The following is a 19949-nucleotide window of genomic DNA, read 5'->3' as shown; positions in this document are numbered from 1 at the left end:
GGTCTCTCTCTGGAGCTTTTCCACTTGACCCTTTGCACCTCTAAGCTGCTGCCATTACAGATCGTAGGGGCAAAGCAATTCCTGTACTCCCAACGCTGAAACTGCACAGAGCCGCTGGCAATAATGTTGCCTGGGGTACTTTAAAATTGCACTTATCTGCTTGGAGCTTGGTCAGGGCAGACCAAAACGCCTGCTCGAACGTGAGACGAGAGCCTGCTGTTAGCACAACCATGCCTGGGAAGGCGTGGGGTGCTTCTCCTGTTCAAACCACAGCAGGAGCCAGCCCTTCGCCCTCAGCCCTCTGCAAAGGCACCTCTGGGATGAAACATCCTCTCCGGAGCGGGTGTTTCAGGGATTAAGATGTTATCATCCCCAGGGCACTACGGCCCATGGGGAAACGCCTGGCCGCCCTGTGGGTGCAAACGGAGGTCGCACTAACATCAGTGCTCTCAAAGACCCATCGTCTCGAACCACAGATTAAATTTGTGGGGAAAGTAAGGAAGCAGCAGTCCCCTGTTATCCTCTTCTCTGACAGCTGGCAAGCAGCGATTTAGGGATTTCTGAGGTAGGGGTTGTGTATGAAGCGTCATGTTTAAGACATGGGGAGAGGAAGCCGTTTCGGCTGATATCAAAGTGGTGCTTTTGCTTAAATTTCTTTTGAAGCCATGAACACAGAAGTGACATGGAATTGAAATAAAAGATTTGGTTTGAATCCAAGAAAAAGTGCTCAGATTAAAAAATAAAACCGGTCAAGTGAGGGTTTTCACATTTTCAGTCATCTGGAGAGAAACTGTTTTTTCCATGTTATAGATTGAGGCCCAATAATTGACAGGAACCAGTCCAATTAATCAAATTAGTTTATTAAGCAAGCGGCAACAAGCAAAACAGCGCTGGGCGGCCGGGGAGTCTTTGCTCCGCCAACGGCGCACACCCCTTCCCGAAAGTAGTTGATTATATACCCTTCTGGTTCCCGTATATGTGTCAATCCTGGTGTATTCCGTGTCTGAGCGACATGTTGCTAGGGGGTCGGTCTTGTCCCGCCTCCTGATGGTCGTGAGGCTGAAGGCTTCTCATCTTTATCAGTGTCCTTGGGGAGACTCTTTTCAGCTTATCTCACAACTTAGCTCTTCCCTTTGAAGTGTTAAAACACACCAGATGCCTGTGATTTAGGCCTTTAGGTGTCAAAGTGCCCCAGACAGCACACCGGATGCCTGTGATTTAGGCCTTGAGGTATGAAAGTGCACCAGATAACACGCTGGATGCCTGCCTGCGATTTAAGTATGTGAAGAGTCGAAACAGTGTAGGTTTTCACCAGCCTTTAAGAAAGCCTGATTTGGTTAACAAACATGATTCTATTTATTACATTCCAGTATTTCTGAGACTGTGGCTAAGCGCCGAGAGGGCATCTTCCACCCCAGTCCCAAGCTGCTCCCCCCTCAAATGACACGTGGGAAGACAGCGGAGACACTTGAGCTCAGAAAGCACAGCTGTGGAAAAATTGGGCTCAGAGTCCCCCGGTCCCTCTGACAGAGGGTACACCTTGCCGGAGCAAGCCCTGCCGCAGCAAGAGGAGAAAGGCTGGGTTTCCCAGCATCTGCTGGCTGGGATTTATGTTTTTGAGTTACCATGCCCCAGTTCACGTCAGGTAATGACCATGAGGGATTCAGAAGTGGCCTCTTGCTGCTCACTTAGAAAGTGGCAGGCAAAATCCCTCTCTGCCTGTGACAGCGGGTGTCTGCGCCTGGGGACGGGAGACCAGCCCAGCAGCGACCGCAGCTCACACGCACAAGGACAACTTGAACGTGTCAACAGCTGGGCACGAACAATTCGTCTCTTTGGGCTCAGATGTGGTCCGGGAGTAAATAGAGAACGTACGGCCTCGGCAGGCCATGCAAAAACCCCACGGCAGCGAGGTGGTTTGGGCTCTGGTATGGCTGTCCTGCAAAGAAAAACATCCCATGACCTATCGAGGGGACATCCTCCCGTTGGGGCATCCTCTGGTTATTGGAACACCCAGCACTGGATTAACTCACTGGTGCCGTTTGCTTCCTCTCAATGTTCCTACGTGCGTGCATGGTGTTAATGGGGAAAAAAAAATTAATTGGCAAGCGTGGAGTAGTCACGATCTCATATCCCTTCTGGACAAGGCTGTCCTACCTCTGTCAGCCTCAATCCCAGGCAAGGAGGGAAAAAACAGGGTAGCAGAGAGAGGGATGAGTGACATCGCGCTTTCCTGGAAGAGCGAGGCCAGTGCCCCAGTGTAGCTGTTGAAAAGCCAGTCTGCCTCCGCATGGGAGAGGCTGGATGAATGCGGAGAGTGACATTTCTGGGCTACGCTAAGTGGCTCACAGCAGGCTCTGCTATTTGCATTGCACAAATAGTCATTTTATGATTAAAAACAACAACAGCAAATAGAAGCTAAACCAAGATAAAAGTAGCGAGCGCTGTGCAGATGTTGAGGGCATGCAAGAGCTGGCTCTACCCACAGCTTTAACCCCAAAACTTCATCAATCCTGGATTGCACCTTTCCTTCCAGTTTTTCACGTATTTTCTCCTGCAGCCTTCTCACTTGACACACCTATATGTCAAGTGTAAAGCAAGGACACAAAGAATGACATTTTTCTGCAGAACTTCAGTGACAGAAGTAAATCTGCACAAAACAGAAAGATACTGGGTGGGAAGTAGTGGTCCTCCTAAAGGAAAGATTTTCTGCAAGATGTACCTCTCTGGAGCACCAAAACACTTCTTTGTTCTCCTTGATTCCTGGCTCTGGAGGCACAGAGAAATGCTATGGGATTAGTCCTAGTTTCAGGTAGGGAAACTGAGGCACCCGCCCACTCCCTGCACCCATTTACAGACCTTTCCAAAACATATAAATATCTCCTTGCCGTTTCTTTGCAAAAGGAATAACCCTGATTTTTCCATTGCCTTCCAGTGCAGAGGTGTAACTGCTGACAACCCACCACTGGGTCTCCAATTACGAAAAAAAAAATAAATAGTATTTGCAGTTGGAAATAGGCCAAGAGCTTCTCTGTGGCATTGCCATCACACCTTACCTCTGGAAGTAGGAAAAAAATCAGTACTTTTGGCTAAACCCAGCAGACAAAATCCTGATTTGCTGTAATTAACCATACAGACAGGGAGGCTTTGGAGTAATCGGTGCAGAGTGCATTCTTCTTTTGAAAAAAATTAATCTCTCTTTCCATCAGCAGACCTCTGTGGTTTCCTCACGCCTTACCCACTGCACAGATGAAGACCAGCTACGATAGAAGCAAATCGTCCAAATCCCAGGCTATCAAAGCAGATGAGCGAATTCCCTCCCATGGCTCCAGGAGTGGCAACTGCCATGAAAAACAAACCACCCAAAGCACATTGAGACAGGCCCATCCCAGGAACCATGGAGAAAAAGCGATGCCGTCCCAGGAAGAAAACATCCTGCCTGACTGGAGGGAAGCTCAGATGTCAGATGTCTGCAATGGCAACGTTTCCCTGGGACATGTTTCTGAAGTGATTTGCTATAAGACCTCAGAGAAACTCCCCCACCAAGTCACCAATGTGAACAGGAACAAGGAGGGGGTGCTAAAGAAAGTCTCCACTACAGAAGAAGTAAGAGTTGAGCCTGAGGATTCCCCCTCCAAGAGGGTTTTCACATTTTGGGCAAACAAAGTTAACAGCAGCAACAAAAGGGCTACCTTCCAAAAGCTACTGCAGAAGTCGTCTGTGACTGCGGGAAGCTGCTCTCCAGCCCTCCTCCCTGAGGAAGGGCTTAGCAGCTTGGAAGAAAAGCAGCAGGATAAAAATCCCCAGAGAAAGACCAGGAGAGACCTCTTCTCTGACTCGAAGGTTTTCAGCCACATAGACACACACGTCCTACACGTGAGCCAGCAGGTAGGTCTTGGTGTCCTTCAGTAGGAACACAGATGGTGCCATCAGCAGATGGTGCCATCAGCAGACCCACATCCTAGCATTCAACTTTTCACCATATGCTTTGATGACAGCGGTGACTAGGTGGGGCTTTACAGCAAAACTGGGACATCTCATAAGGCCCTGGACTGTGAATTTGTCCAAACCATGGCCAAAGATTGCTGTGTGACCTCTGAAGATCTGCTGCCCAGCCAGGGCCCACTGGTGCCCGTTTCCAGCCAGCACCAGTGTGTAGCTGCAATATGCAGTGCTTGCTGCAGCTCATCACTCAAAACCGGGAATAAGGGCTGCTTTCATCACAGGACAGTACTTTTTCAGGGTCACAAATAGGATTGCAGTGGGATAGAGGGATCCTGGAAACCCTTCTAGGAAGGGTGCAAGGGGGAGAGGAAGGGACTCAGACCACGGTATGCCCCAAGGCGTCCCAGGCTGGGAGATCGTTATCCAGCATGATTCCTGCATAACAAGCACACAGAGCCAGCATCAACCACACAGCCTGACCGTGTCCACCAGCCCCTTCATATCTGTGGCAGCCCAAGTCCTGCTTTTTCTCAAGCAGGAGGCATCAGTTATATCCTGTTTTCAGGCAGTCTGCTGTTATACGATGCTCCCAGCTTCTGGATGCTCAGGAGCCCAGAACGGGAACGCTGAATTTTGTAATTCTTTCCTATTACCTGAACCACGCGCTGTTGGTGTAATTTCTCCCCCAGGGTCAGCACAATTTGTCTAAGCAGCGAATGCTGAACCAATGCAGCACTTGCAGCTTACACGTCAACTCGTTAGCTAGAGCGAAGAGGCACAAGGAATAATTGTGCTCTCCGTTATTGTTGAAAACTGTAATTTGTACCTAGCCTGAGGCTGATCTCCCTTGGGAAGAAGGATGCTTGAGGATTTCAGAGTCCACCTAGTCTATTAAAAAGAGAAGAGAGTGGGAGGGAGTTGGAGGATAGGAAAAGGAGAGTAATAAACAACCAAAAATACCTCCAAGGCAGTGGGGAGTCATGGGAACAACTTGTTCCCCTGTTGCTTCAAAGTGCTAGCTGCACTAAAACCTGGTGCACTCTGTCTCTTCCTCTTAGCTGTGAATTATTAGTGCCAAGAGCAGCAGTAGAGATGTTTACTGACCTCCTCTGAGCAGGGTACTGCACCTCTGGTGACGACTGTTGCTTGGTCAATGGTGCTGTGGGGACGCAGGATTGTCCCCTCTCCTCATGCACTAAGCCCTGATGCCGGTCACCGGGGAGAAGGTGGTTGATGGGAAAGCCCCGGGCAGTGCAGGTGCAAAGCCGAACCTGTTTCCTGGCCGTTTAGAAATAGCCTACAGACTGCTTGCATGCATCCACCTTAACCATGTGGAAAAGTCTTAACAGGATCGTTGCCTGTGGAGAAAATGGCTCTGTCCATCAACTCCAGATAGTCTGGTGGAGCCAGCAACTACTGCAACACAAGATGCTCTGACTCATTTCTTCAGGATTCTTAGGCATAATCGGGAACAGGATTACTTGGGAACATTGCAACTCTCAGTCTAGGACCTACTTTTTACCATCTCTGAAACAATGAATAGCATGGACTTGGGCTGAATTTGCACTGAGATGTGCCTACAGGGAAGCAGGTAGCTAGATATTTAGTGGCTAAGTATTATTTTTTTTAGCTTGGGAATAATTCACATTATTTGTTTGCCTAGAAGCTGAACACTCATAACAACCTCATGACAGAAATGCAAGGGACCAGCAGGAGCACCAACATTTTGAAATAGGTGCTCTCCTGGCTGCATTGTCATCTTTAAACCTTCATCCCAAGGAAAACCTTCAGCCATTACAAGTTCAACACTTCCCACAGGCAAAAAGAAGGAAATTTCCATCTATGTGAAACTATCTTACAGATGGCTGGGGCAGGAAAGTCACTGAGGAATGAAATAGCAGGGGCAGGAGTTCAGAGAAATGAGCCGGGCTAAATTTAACTCAGTGGAAGAAAAGCCTGCTGATAAAAATGCTTGTGCTTTCACAAAGGAGGGAAGAACCCAGAAATGTGACTGTATGAATGGGAGGAAAGGGGCAGAAAGGTTTTCTTTGGGGTCAGGTATGGATTAAAAAGTTCGCGAAATTTTAGTGGTAGGGGCAAAAAGTCTTCTTTCCACCTATTTTGGTGCATTTTAGAGTGAGGTTTCCTGGCCACAAGAAGAGCATCTGAGCCACAAGTCTGCTCCTCTTCTGCATAAAGACACTGAAATGTTAATCGATGCGGGGCTGGAAACTCACTGTCCTCAGTTAGGTGTTGCAGAGTAGCACCACTGGAGACACCCACCTCTAGGACAAGACCTTCTGGGCCAGAGGACACATTGAACCAGACAGAGAAGGCACCAGAGCAATGACACTGGATGTCCCAAGCAGCTGCTCCAAAGGAACGGGAAATGCCACCTTCATTTTCTCCAGCTTACAACTCCAGCCCTCAGGCTTTTATAAAACCATGCGTAGGAAAATGGGGAAAACACCCTGTTCTACCACAAACAGTGTTTTCGTATTTTAAATTCTGGGAGAAGAAAAATGCAGCCGTGGGGTTTTTGTGGTGTACATTTTCTTTCCAGCAAGCCCGCCACGTGGAGCAGTCACCCACCCAGGCAGTGGTGACACCCAGACTCCCTTTAACTCACCCATCCTCTCCATTGCAGCTGAAGTCTGGGCACACCAGTTTGTCCGTCCAGGCCATCGTTCCCCTGATCACAGCCAAATCCCAGAGCAAACTGGAGGTGGTGCGGGCAATATGGTTCTGGCTCTGCCACAACATCGGTAAGTCTGGTCCCCGTGTTTTGCAGAGATGTGAAAAGCCCTTTCTTCACGTGCCACCTGCTGGATTTAGGCTCTTCATGCCCTGCAGAATAGAGACTCCACGGTATTCCTGTTGCAGTCATGAATAGAAATAGCCCCCGCGAAGTCAGTAAAGTGCCTGGAGGAGGAATTGGTTCCCACCACAGGTTCCTCCATCCTGCAAACGACACCTGCCTCACTGGCACTCAGGTGCCAGACCCCCAGAGACACCGATAAAGCCCACCTGCCTCCGGTGCACTCGGCTTTGACGCATTGGAGGCTGTTTCCCTGATAATGCCAGTTCGATGCGGCTGAGCTATGCCTGGAAGCAGTCATCTGGGGACACAGGAATCTCAGCACAATGCAGTCGCTTCGTGCTACTTTACCCTACTACATCCATGTGTGTGAGACAATGTGATTCTCACTGTACCTCACTTGAATGGCGCAACGGCTGTTTACATGTGCTGGGAACCCAACTCCCCCAAGGCTTTGGCAATTCTCCGCTCATATGGGGAATTGTCAAACTCTTGAATAACGATGGATAGAAGAGCTGTCATGGCTTCCAGGGTGGGTAGACAGTGAAGCAGGGTTGGGCAGGAAAAGGAATGGGATCATTTTGGAAATAATAAGCCCTTACGTTGGCCTGAAATTGCATGGTGTTCTCCCTTTCCTAGAATATGATGTGAATGGCTTCTTGGGGCTGTCTCAGAAGATCCACATGCCAGAGCAGGTCCTGCAAACGGGAAGAGCGGTGTGTTCTGGTTATGCCCATTTATGCCAGGAAATGTGCAGGTAAAACTCACCTTGGGCTTTCTTCGCCTGTCCCCTGGAAGATCTGAGGTGGGGAGATACACGTGGCGTGGGGCTTGCCACACAACCAGCGTCATTTACCCGCCACGTCCTTGGGCGCAGCAGCTGCCTCCCTCCTCCTCCACTTGGATGGAGGAGTAGATATAGCTTTGACAGATTAACCAGAACCAGAGATATGAGGGATGAGGGTTGGGAGTAGCTGTGGGGGAAGCAGGGCCTGGATAAAAGCTGAATTTTGCCCACAGCTTGCACGAGTGGGGCCCTGGCTTTAAGAAGGAGGCGGCTGTACTTTTACCATGCAGGTTGGATTGCTCTCCAAGAAAGCAAGCACAAAGCAGTGTTTGGTCTGCAGTTATTTTCCCTGATGGCTCTCCCTGGACAGGGAGGCAGGTTTGAGCTGTGTGGAGGTCCCGGGGTTTGGCCGAAGCCTGGGATCCCGGGGAGGCCGGTGGTGCCAGCAGCAGAAGAGCAGCCACATGTGGAACGCGGTGGAGCTGGAAGGACGGTGGTGGCTCCTGGATGCTTGCTGGGGTGCAGGGACCGTGGATGCAGAGAGCAGGGTTTTCATACCCAGGTGAGACACCCTTTCCCCTGCTATCACTGGATACATGGTCCCCAACATAAATGGACAAGGCTCAACCTGGCTTCAGAGACACCCCAGAGTGGCCATCCCAACCCTTAAAATAGATGCCTTAAATTCTTGTTTCACCAGGCCTTGAGCCCCCTTTTCCAGGTACACCCCCAGAGGCTACTTGCAGGAGGTCCAGAGAGCTATTCTCCCCCTCCTCAACTATGGTGGGTGCTCAGGGACCTCATGCAAATGTGGACACTCTACATGAAAACATCTATTTTAAGTGCCTTATTCCTTGAACTGGGGTAGTAACTTTTCAGATGACAACTTCACGCCCTGAAATTGTTTTTAATCTGCAGTGAGTGTCACTTATGAAGTAACAAATCCTCATTTACACAGCAACTCTGCTTTTATGTGGTTCCATATGTAATTACTTGAGATTTCTCAGCCCATGCTAAGCAAATAATGACTCTCATGAAAGTTATTTGTACAATTTAATAATTTCCATTAACTGTATTATGGGATTGCATTTTTAATATTTTTTTTCTCTAATAACACATAATGAAATAATTGGGGAATTTCTAATAGATAATTATCTTGCTGAGAACAGCTTAGAACACCAGTGAGTGTGGGTTGTTTTTAGCTGAGCATGGGGAAAAGAGGAGAAGGAGAATGAAACATCACCTAGAGCAACAGGCAGAGATAACAGCTTCTTGTGGGTCCAACACAGTGTCCTCAAAACATTCAGGTCAACAAATGCAACAAAGGCTTCACAGAATGACCCCAACACAAAGCTGAGCATGCATCTGCAGGTTGACCCACTCAGCAAACGCCTGAGCAGTGATGATATCTGGAAAGTCATGTTAGGCACATTCAAATTGGAACGAAGATGCATTTTGTTTCTTAAATCATACGTAAATTCTTGGAAGAGCTTTAAACCAAGATCAGACATCATATTGAAGTATATCCTCAAGTAACAGGCCTTGGTAGAGGAATCATTCAGTAAAATTATCTCCTCTGCAGCTTATTGGGTCACCTTAACTGGTTGCTGGAAGAAGTCTGTTACAGGGCTGGGAACTGTAGTTTCAGCTTTGGGCATCTCTACAGGAAAAACAGGGAGAAAATAAGGGCAGCAGAAAATGAAATGCTAAATGAGAGCTTGGTCCTCCCTTACTGAAGTTGGTGAAGCTCTGATGGTATGGAGGAAGCTCCCTTCCCTTACAGCGGTACATCATGACCTCTCGGGATGCTAAGGGTTTTGCTGCTCCTTCCATGGTATTTTCTCTTCTTACCTTGCAGGCATGATGATTTTTTCTTCCTTACTGACCCTGAGCACTTCATTGAGACCCACTGGCCAGAGGACCCCCAATGGCAGCTTCTGCAGCCCCCTGTCTTGCAGAAAGACTTTGAGCAGAGAGTTTTTAAAACTTCAGAGTTTTTCAGACTTCAGCTCTCCCTCCTTTCTCCAAACACTTCCCTCCTCAAAACAGGTAAATGCAAAGCGAGGGCTAAGTTCTATTAATATAAAAGCTCGCTTGCTTTTAAGAAGCAAGTTTGGGTTGAGGAAAACATTTCTCCTTTAAAAATGGCCCATCTGTCTATTTTTATGCACATGTTTAACATCTAGTAGAGCAGAGGCACATATTTAAGCAATTTCTGAAATCACAGCCATTGTGTGATACTGTGATTAGTAAACTGGGAATTAAGATTCATAAATTATAGTTAAATAAGCCAAATCACTTAAGACCTTTTGTGCCTGGCTTTTCCCATCTAAATTCACCAACAGTAGCAAAATAGCTTCAACGTACCTGAGACACAATCCTCATTGTGTTCATAAGCTGGGGAGGGAGACTCCCAGATAAAACGTGGCCTGAGAGGTTCGTGTCCCGTTTTTTGAAAAGGAAGGGAGGTGGGTGGAGTTGGTTTTCCTTGACTGTAGTTTTATGAGGAATTTTCATGTTGAATACAACATGATCTTCTTTTTACCTAGACACCCTTTGTACATCCATTCCCCAGATGGTCCCAAGAGCATATGGATTTTTCCTGCAATTTATTTTATCAAGACAGCAAGCTAGGAGATAAAGCAATCTTAGATTGAGGGGAGTTGTCAGGCTTAAAGAAAATGAATGTACATCAGACAAGGCACACTGTAAAGCTTTTGACTGAGAGAGGTTATTAGTTACTCAGAAATCAAACACCTCCAGTATTTCTAGGATGCTGGGACTTTGCCAAAATGGGCTACCATGCACCTTTTGAGCAGCGAGTAGCCTGTGCAAATCAAATCAAATTGGGAACAGCTGAAAGGTCGATGCTGCCTTTTATGCAAAGTTCGCGTGGTGCTTCTCCACCACAGAACTTCAGAGCATCCTGGGGAGGGGACTTTGTCTACCTCTACCTAAGGTCACACAGCACCTACGTGACAAATGCAGGAACGGAGACTTGGAGAAACCCCTTTTATGTCCAGGCCACCAGGGAGGCTCCAAGGCATAAAACCAAGCAACACAACGTCTGCAGTCTCAGAGGAAAAACAGGAGATCAAGAGTCCAACCAGTCCCTTCATCTGGGTGCCAAAGCGATAAATTGCAAAACATAGACTCTCACCAAATATCATTAGTGGTGGTACAAAAGCCCAAAGGGAAGAATGAGCAAAAATAAGTATTTCATTATTCTCTCCGCTCCCTACCCTGGTTTTTGATAGCCAAAAGACATAGGGATGGAGCCCAGAAGCAGCTCAGGGCTTTGGGTCCTCGCTGGCCACTAGCTGCCATGAACCAAAACGGACCTGGGGAGAGATGTCAGGGAAGCAAACTTGCCTGGCACATCCCAGCTACATCACTCCTTTGCACCCCCTTGGCTGGAGGAACTCCTGTCCCTCAACCACAAAACTCACTGGGTAACCTGGGCTACAGGCACAGTTTTCTTTTTTTCTCCCAGAACTGAGGTGAAAGAAGATTTTTCTGTTAGAATAGGAAAAAAAAACTCCAAACAACCTTTTTTTTTCCCCCTTGTGAATTTCACATCTTGTGGAGGGAAAGAACTGTATTCCTGGACCTAACCTGAACAGTTTAACCACTGCTATTAGCCTCAACAGCCAGCCCCATATCAAAAGTGCGCTTAACACACCAAATTGTAAACCGAGATTGTGAACCACACCAGATGTCTGCTTCTGTGGATGCAAAACGATGGTTATATTGATCTAGGTTGATGGAAGCCATCCCCTTAGAGGGTACGCTTAAGCATCTAAGGCAATCTCAGTGCAAAAACCACTTGAGATCTTTGGTGCAAAATCAGCCTATTTTCCCTCTTTGGCTACTGTGGATCAACTCCTGCTCTGACGTATTTGAGCAGCTCTCACCTGCTTAAAATGCTTAAAAGATTTCGGCCAAGATTCCTCACACAAATCGCTATCTAATGGGAACCGATGGTGGGACGCCTTGCAAAGGGACCTGATTTTCAGGAAATACCTGGCACAAATCCTCTGAAAACCCAGCCCTTTTAATTGCTAACACGTCCCGGGCTGTTAGGGTTGGTAACCGCAGCAATGAAGGGCATTCAGTCCTATGGAATTAATACTTTATAAGAACTTAATTTTTCTTTTTATAGAAAGGCAGTCATTGGTGGCATGCTGTAGATACAATAGCTAGGGTGGGAGAGTGGAAGGGAAGCCTTTTAAACAAGGCTTTGAGAAATGAGAAACATGCCTGTACTTTAATAGTGGTTTTTTTCCCTCTAAACAATTAATGCAGCGTACGTTGACCTCCTACAGCACTGAGCGTGCTGACATGGGAACACATCCGCAGCTTCACCTGGCCTCCCTGGAAACCAGGAATCTCCAGCGCATGGCTTGAATTAACTCAATAAAACAAACAAATGTTTGTTTTAAACGTAGCCATTAATTATCTCCTCGGGTCTCCTTCCCAAAGCGAAATGCATTGCTGGCTTCCCTATCTCATCATCGCTGGCTCCGCTGCATACAATGTTCTGTTCTTTTCTTTCTTCCTAAAGATCCTAATACGATGCAGCCGGCCAGGCCAGCAGCTTCGGAAACTAGCATAGAGCGAATTTAATAACAAGCAAACCTGCAGTTAATAAAGTCTGTCATCAGTAATGTCTCCACTGAACACTTGCCAGGAGAGAATTGTTTGCACTTACTGTGTGAGCCAAGTCACAGCTTTAACAGGCAAGGCACAAATAAAACCCAGCCTTCTCATTCTTTTCACATCTCTGTTTCAACCTACCAACAAAAACTGTGGGGCAAACAATGAAAAAATCCAGATTCAAACAGAAAAAGAAAAAAAAAAAAAAAGTCGTTCCCCCCATTATTCATTAGATTATGAAACTCGTTTCATAATCTAATAATTAGCAAGGGACAATTTTTTCAGCATGAATCTGGAGTCTTTTGTCATTTTGCGTTAGCATCCAAAACAAATGAACATTGTGCACAGCGCGGGTGCTGATACCAGCCGTGGGCTCCCGCAGTGCCATTGCTCGGTACTCCCCTCTCTCCAGCAAAAACGTGGCGAGGATGGGACGGTGCAGAGCAGCCACACTCTGGATGTGAGACGAGCCATCCTTGGGCACTTAGGGACCCTGGGTAACGAAGAGCAGGTTTAATTTGCACAGACCTTGAGGATGGTGGGTTTAAGCACGCATCTCAGTACATCTGTGTGCCAGTGCCAGGCTCTGTGAAGCACTCTGGGATCCTTCAAGGGTAAAAGGACTCCAAGTCTTGTTCTCTGTGGCCATTTTTCTCTTGCTTTTATCTGTTCCTGGAGAAAAAAAAGGTATAAAATACCATTAAACCAGGTTTTTCTAGCCAGGCTGCCCCAGTACCTGTGGCTTCACATGGGGTGATGTAGCTCACCACGTGCTGAAAGCAGCCTGCTGTCTGCTGGTTAGACAATCCCGTCTTCTCCAGCGCCAAGACTTCAGGGCTTGCAAAACCTTGCCCTGTCTCCATTGCAAAATCAACCAACCGCCCCTTCTGCCCAGGAGCAGATGGAAATCCCTTGGGAGGGTTTGCTGCACCGAGAAGCACTCTCTGTTACTGCGGTATGGATTTACAAGCAACAAGACATGGCACATGGAGAGTGGGGGTGAAAGGGAGGCCATTGCGACTCTTCTCCTCCATGGTGACCTCCCCTGGAGGTGCTTAATTTCTGGGTGCGAAGGTGGGTTCAGATGGGCTTTAAAGCTGCCTGCTGTGATCCGCCTGGGCGAGCAGGTTGGTTTGCTGTTGGGGAGGCACTGGGTGGTGTGTGGTAGCCCTGAGCAGATTGCTTATGGCCACCCAAGGAACAAAAGTCATTGTGAAAGAGCCCCAGCATTTGCCCACCAATTACAGCACGACCACCTGGTACCCATAATGCATCTCCCCTTTAGACCTCCTGCTCTCCTGTCCTTCCTGGTTAGTGCACACTCCAAGACAGAAGCTTGTGGATTTTTGTGATTTGGTGAAGCTAAAATTTAGAAGAAATATTTTAATAATAATGGGAAAAATTAAACTTGTTCATAAAATGTGGCAGTGATGTGGGATCTGCTACCAGCCAGGCTGGGATATTTTGATCCTCCCAGCTGCTTCGTTGGTTTGACACCACAGTACAAGACCTGCAGCTGAGAGGAATGACTCCAGCTCAAGAAGCCGTACAAGGATTACCCCGTATGGGACAGCATTAGCTTAGTTATCGGGCATCTCAGGGCCCAAAGATTAACTATTTGTACCTGTCCCCTTCATCTCCAGATCTAGTGGTATTGCCATTTCTGTTTCAGCAAGGGGGGAAAAATGGTAAAAGGTGAGGAGGGATCTTACTAAGGTCCTTCAGCAGGTAGGGGCAAAAAGAGGAGAATCAGGTCTCTGTCTCTCATGCAAACAATTTAGGTCAACACTGCAAAAGTAAGTGTCTTACACTACTGATAAAAGTATTGTAAAAGGTGGTTTTTTTTCACCCTTCTGCAGCCTATGGGGAGGTGTCAGTGATGCTTGGGAGCACCCATCCAACAGAGTTCACCTACCAGCTCTCCAAACTCCACGGCACCACAATCGGAGAGGATGTAGGTGCAGCTCACGGGATGATGACGATGTCCAAGAACAACATGACCATCAAGGTGACTCCCCCAACTACGGGCTTGTTTGACCTCATGATCTTCGCACGCCACGCTGACTCTCAGGACCCGTACAACTGGGTGTGCTCCTATCAGATCCAATGTCTGGAGCCACGCAATGGAGAGAAACTGCCTGAAAACCCATTTCATTTCTGGGGCTTTCACCAAAAGGTGAGAGACTTTGGCATCAAGGAGAGCAGCCACAAAGGAGAGCTGCTTGTTGCTCCAGAGGGAACTTTGCTCTTGACTCTCCAGACATCCCGACCCTTGCTTGCCACATATGACCTGATTAATAAAGATTTAGATGCTGCTCTGAGCAAGAAATGCTTAGCTGCTCAAGCTGAGGAGGAGAAACTGAGTTGCCATGTGCTCTGCCCTTTCCAGGGTTACTACCGGCTCTCCATGTTTGTGAAAGATTTAGAAGGCAGCACCTTCAGGAATGCAGCCAATTTCCTCATTCGTTGTTCGAGGCCCATCAACCAGAACGAACTCTTCCCCTCGGGGCTGAGCATGCACTGCGGGAGCGGGATCAGCTCCAATGGCCACGGCCTCTCCAACCCCAGCCACTCTTCCCCCATCATCAACACCAAGCTGGGGAAGTGCAACATCACCTTCCACACGCCCACTGACATTGAGGTGACTGCCAGCTTGAGTAAGGACAAAGTCATGAACGCCAAGTACCCTCTGGAGAGGTACGTCCTGGTCACCCACCTGAGGACTAAAGTCAGCGTGTGCGTTGTGCTCCCCGAGTCAGGCATCTACAAGGTGGGGCTTTTTGGGAGAAGCAAGGACCACAAGGACTTTGCCCACATTTGTGACTACGTCATACGCTGTTTCTCCGATCCCAGCTGGCCTCCCTTCCCCAGGGTGTACAGCCTGTGGAGGAGAGGGTGCGTGTTGCTAGAGCCACGCACAGGGGTGCTGCAAGAGCAGAGCTGGGTCCGCTTCAGGATCAAGGTGCCGAAAGCCTACCAAGCTGTCGTCCTTGGGCAAGAGAAGACGGTGCTGCAGCAGACCCCAAACATGGTCTGGGAAGGGGACGTGTTTACCGGGGCTGCAGGGACGCAGGTCAAACTGGCAGCCAAGTTCAACCAGCACTGCTCCTCTCTGGAGGTCATCCTGGCGTTTGAAGTGAGGGGTGGCTCACCTGCCTCCCTGGGGTGTTCGGGGTAAGCCACAGAGGAGTGCTGGACGTGCTGGGAAGGATTAAAAAAAGCCAGGGGAGGAAGCAAACGCTCTCAGAACTGGAGGATGTTGAGGAGACATGGACAAAACTCCCAGAACTTTATGGCATGTCGGGGGGAGTCTGGGTGTTACCCGCAGAGCTTTTCTTCCCGCAGGATATCCAGATACTTGCTGGGGCCTCCTATCCCACTCAGAGATGCTGCCGCCGTTTAAATCAGCACCAACATATGGAAGGCTCCTAATATTTTGCTTCTGTCAGAGGAAACCATTGTTCAGCTTCTCTACAGGAAGGATGTCTCACTGCTTATTACCAGCTTGAATAATTGTTTGGAATGTTTTATTTGACATTTATTCAAGAACTTGGAAACCCGCATAGTTTCTTTCTCTTGAGAGGATAACAACGACAACAACAAAAAAAACCCAAAAAGCCCAAACTGGAGCCAACAGCTTCAGATGGTAGCAAGATTTTAAAAACGTAAATATATAGTACACCAAGTAAGACCTCCTTGCAGAAAGACTCTGTGCTTTGGCAGAGGAAAGGGGAAAGGAAGAGATGCTGTATTTTATCATCTATGCCTTTAAAATAGCTTCCAGGTTTTTATTATCAAGGATGACATGTAGATATATACTTCAGAGCACTGACGGCTTAAAATGAAGAGAGGGAGCAGGCAAGGAAGCAGCTCTGTAGCCAAAGCTTCTAATCACTGAGCAGAAAGCACAGGGAACTCTGCTGTGAAACTCTGACACATGCTGCAATGCACCACAAACACCGACTTACTGAAATCAAGCTCAACTTTCATACTTAGGTGGAAGACCATGGGCTAAAAGTTACACAGTGAAAACATTTCTCCATGCCCGCACTGGAATCATGCTTGAAATGGGGATTCTGGTTGCAATAATGAAGAACAAGAACCGTGGGTTATTTTCGGATGCTGCACGCAAGATGGTGGGGGAACACGATCTGCTTTCTTCAGGTTTGGCAATTTAAATTTGACTTGTAGCAAAAGTTCAAGTAGATTTGAACCTTTTCTGGGCCTGAAAATCAGACAATGCAGCTAATGCATCAGGATCCCCATTTCACACCAAACTTGATGGAACGACGCTGACATGTTGGAAGACGCCCTGAAGAACAAAGTACAAGGACTACTTTGAATTAAAGGAAGCACTTGCAGTGGTAGACATAGGCTAAACTCTCGTCTGTGGTGCTAGAGAACAATTGAAGAAGTACGGATCCCTGGATCTTCTCTTCTGACCCACGTTCTGGCTATATGGGGCCATCCACTTGGATGGATATGGGAAAGAAGAACATGGGAAAGAGAAGCATAATGTGACTCAGGTCCCTTGTGCATCTTTCAGAATAACAATAAACAAAAAGATCTGTGCCCTGTGAGCCTGAGCAGACAATCCAGACCCCAGTCCCAAAAGTAAGAGCCTGGAAAGCTGCTGGCAGTCAGCGTTGTCCTCTGAACTCCCACCACCAGCTGAGTACCTTTGCACGCACCTTCCGTGACCAACAGTCTTCTCACCATGCTGTGCTCCCTGAGCAATGGGGATGCTGCCGTGCAGCTCTCCAGACCTCCTCGGTGCTTCCCAACCTGTGCATTGTCCACAGACAGCACCGGTAGTCAAGTTATATCTGCAGACCCAGCAGGCTCCCAAAGACTGTATTTTCGCTTGTGTTTTGTGGAAGCAGTTTGGCTTGGTGAACAAAAATGACTGACGAGTGACATTACTCTCGGTTCCCCCTGCCATCTTCCTCTCCATGTCCTCTTCTTTTCCAGTCAGTTTTGCTGTTAACTGTTCCCAGCTGTGCCCCTCTGACACCCTGGGACCACTCTACGTGTCTGTGTGTACACACATGTTGTTAGCTGAAACTGTCCCATCTTTGCCCAAATTTAAGCAGGCAGGTCATGATCACACGCCTCCAGGGAAAACCCATCTTCCAGCTCAGTGATTAGTTCCTCCTTATCCATCATAATGAGGTCCAGATTAGAATTACCTTGCATTGGGGTCCAAACAACTTATGTCAGAATATAATTACCTGGAGGTGCTGAGAACTTTAATGATACTCCCACGGGGGATTATTTTACTTCAAGGATCTGAAATCAATCTACTCAGATTTCCTCTCTGTGCACACTCGGGTATAGCATGTAACCTATTTTAAATGTCATTCTTATTTAGATTTACATACCTCTAAGCTTGTGCCCAGAGCTCTAGGAGCCTTTGCAATAAACGCAAACACCAACTCTCCAAAAATAACAGCCCTGGGGCAAGCGTCACTTACGAAAAAACAACGATAAGCGAAAGAACAAACCCGTATGTCTCCCCTCCTCTCGCCCCCTCTGCCCAGCAGGATTAAATTAGGTAAAGATAGATTACAACACATACCTGCAGCTATAAAACACACCTAGTTCTGAGCAAATTCAATTCAAAAAGCCATTAGGAGGCCTCCAGGCATGCATCGAGCTGTGGATGGCCAAAAACCGAACAGGAGTGTGGTGGGTTGGACCTGACTGGACACCAGGTGCCCACCAAAGCTGCTCTATCACTCCCTCTCCTCAGCTGGGCAGGGGAGACGAAATACAACAAAAGGTTTGTGGATCGAGATAAGGACGGGGAGAGATCGCTCACCAATTATGTCATGGGGAAACCAGACTCAACTTGGGAAAACTAGCGTATTACCAATCAAAATCAGAGTAGGATAATGAGAAATCAAACCAAATCTTTCAACACCTTTTCCCCACCCCTCCTGTCTTCTTAGGCTCAATTTCACTCCTGATTTCTCTACCTCCTCCCCCCAAGCGGCACAGCGGGGTTGGGGGTTGTGGTCAGTTCACACACACACTATCTCTGCCGCTCCTTCCTCCTCAGGGAGAGCACCCCCACACTCTTCCTCTGCTCCGGCATGGTGCCCCTCCCATGGTAAGACAGTTCTTGTGGGGTCTCCATGGGCTGCAAAGGGATATCTGCTCTGCCATTAACCTCCATGTGCTGCAGGGGGACAGCCTGCCTCACCACAGTCTGCATCATGGGCTGCAGGAGAATCTCTGTTCCATTGCCTGAAGCACCTCCTCCTCCTCCTTCACTGACCTTGGTGTCCGCAGAGTTGTTTCTTTCACATAGTCTCACTTCTCTCTTTTGCTGCAGTTTTTTTTCTCCTTTCTTAAATCTGTTATCACAGAAATGCTACCACCATCGCTGATGGGCTCAGCCAGCGGTGGGTCTGTCTTGGAGCTGGCTGGAACTGGCTCTATCGGACATGGGGGAAACATGTAGCAGCTTCTCGCAGAGGCCACCCCTATAGCACCCCCGCTACCAAAACCTTGCTATGCAAATCCAGTACAAAGAGACTGCCCCTAACTCTACGAGCCATCTTGTTTGAGACACTCCCCTACAACAAAAGTCAAAGCAGGTAAGACCAGGAAGGGATGAAACAGAAACCTGCGTACTAAAAATGCGTGCCTTTCTTAAGTACGGTGAGACAGCAGCCACCAACTGGACTGAACTTCTATCTTCTTCTGTGGACACCATATGCGATGTCCACCTAACGTTGTGCCCAGACTCCTTGGCTTTAGCTATTTCCCTGTGCTGTGCCTGTGTTTATCTTATCATTAATTTAAATTATGTTAATACTTGTTTAGGCTGAATTAATCCAATGAGGCTGTATTGTTGAGGTGTCCACGCAAATTGTGTTTTCTTCAGCTTCTTTTTGTGCTTCTTCACTTCAGTGCTATTAAAACCTGAGATGTCCATCCTTTCCAACCTGTATTTGGACTTCATGGGGTGTGCTGGGTGGGCAGTGACAGAGTCGGAGTTTGCAGAAACAAATGGAGATGTGTAGTTAGCCGTCAGACTGCAGCAAATGAACAGCAGGACAGTAGGACATGAGTTAAAGCCTTCCTAGTTGCACACTACAGTTGGGATGAATTGTATGCTCAGGATAAAGGCCTGTCCAGATGTGTCCATGGGTTTTCTACACCAGGAGGTCGTGCAAAGCTGCAGTACTACAAGTTAGCATGGCAATACAACAATGCTTAGTCCACCCTTGGAGCAGGTCGTGGCTGTACATACGCCTATATGTGCACTGCATGTTCGTGCACATCATGAACCTGCCTGGTCCAGCTCCAGTGTGAGACCTCCTGGAATCCTGTGCTGCTCCTACAGCTTAGGTATCGAGGGTAGGACCCAGTTGTGGGGATAACTGCACTGGGGTAGGATTCATTGGGTTTGAAAGACCAGACCAGATTAATTGCTTGCACACAATCAAATAAATCCCATGATGAGTATGAAACCAGCACAAAAACTGCTGTACTTTGGTCAATCAGGTTAGGGAATGTGCCAGGAAAAACAGTCCTTACATTGCCCAAATGTCCTCAAAATACGGAAAGATGAAAAAAAAAAAAAAAATCTGCTTCAAGTAAAAAAATCAAGTAGATTTCAAACTTTTCCTCTTTGGCCTGACAACTGTGATTTCATGGCAAAGCTGCAAGAAAAAAAAAAGTGTATAGACAAGAATGTATGTAAGAAGTGTATTTCTCAAAGCAGAGCTAAGC

General features: G+C 47.7%; 1 protein-coding gene across 2 annotated transcripts; it reads left to right on the top strand.

Moving 5' to 3' along the window:
- The first annotated feature begins 3215 nt into the window (after positions 1–3215).
- Positions 3216–19112, top strand: LOC134516098 (kyphoscoliosis peptidase-like). Of its 2 annotated transcripts, XM_063335990.1 has the most exons (7): positions 3216–3888; positions 6593–6710; positions 7403–7520; positions 7921–8112; positions 9409–9599; positions 14066–14382; positions 14596–19112. In XM_063335990.1, exons 1-7 carry the CDS (start codon positions 3250–3252, stop codon positions 15382–15384), a joined length of 2364 nt encoding a protein of 787 aa, XP_063192060.1. In that variant the 5' UTR covers positions 3216–3249; the 3' UTR covers positions 15385–19112. The 2 variants fall into 2 exon arrangements, with proteins under 2 accessions (XP_063192060.1, XP_063192059.1); XM_063335989.1 differs by having other exon boundaries at positions 14066–19112.
- Positions 19113–19949: the final 837 nt, after the last annotated feature.

The sequence above is a fragment of the Chroicocephalus ridibundus genome, chromosome 5, assembly GCF_963924245.1.
Source record: "Chroicocephalus ridibundus chromosome 5, bChrRid1.1, whole genome shotgun sequence".
In the NCBI taxonomy this organism is placed as follows: Eukaryota; Metazoa; Chordata; class Aves; order Charadriiformes; family Laridae; genus Chroicocephalus; species Chroicocephalus ridibundus.
This window is presented reverse-complemented; position numbering and strand designations above follow the sequence as displayed.

Bases quoted from the DNA above. Each gene is read 5' to 3' on its own strand.
- LOC134516098 (XM_063335989.1), top strand. From the start codon at position 3,250: ATGAAGACCAGCTACGATAGAAGCAAATCGTCCAAATCCCAGGCTATC. The intron at 3,889-6,592 runs GTAGGTCTTGGT...TCTCCATTGCAG, and splicing joins TCCTACACGTGAGCCAGCAG to CTGAAGTCTGGGCACACCAG. The intron at 6,711-7,402 runs GTAAGTCTGGTC...TCCCTTTCCTAG, and splicing joins CTGGCTCTGCCACAACATCG to AATATGATGTGAATGGCTTC.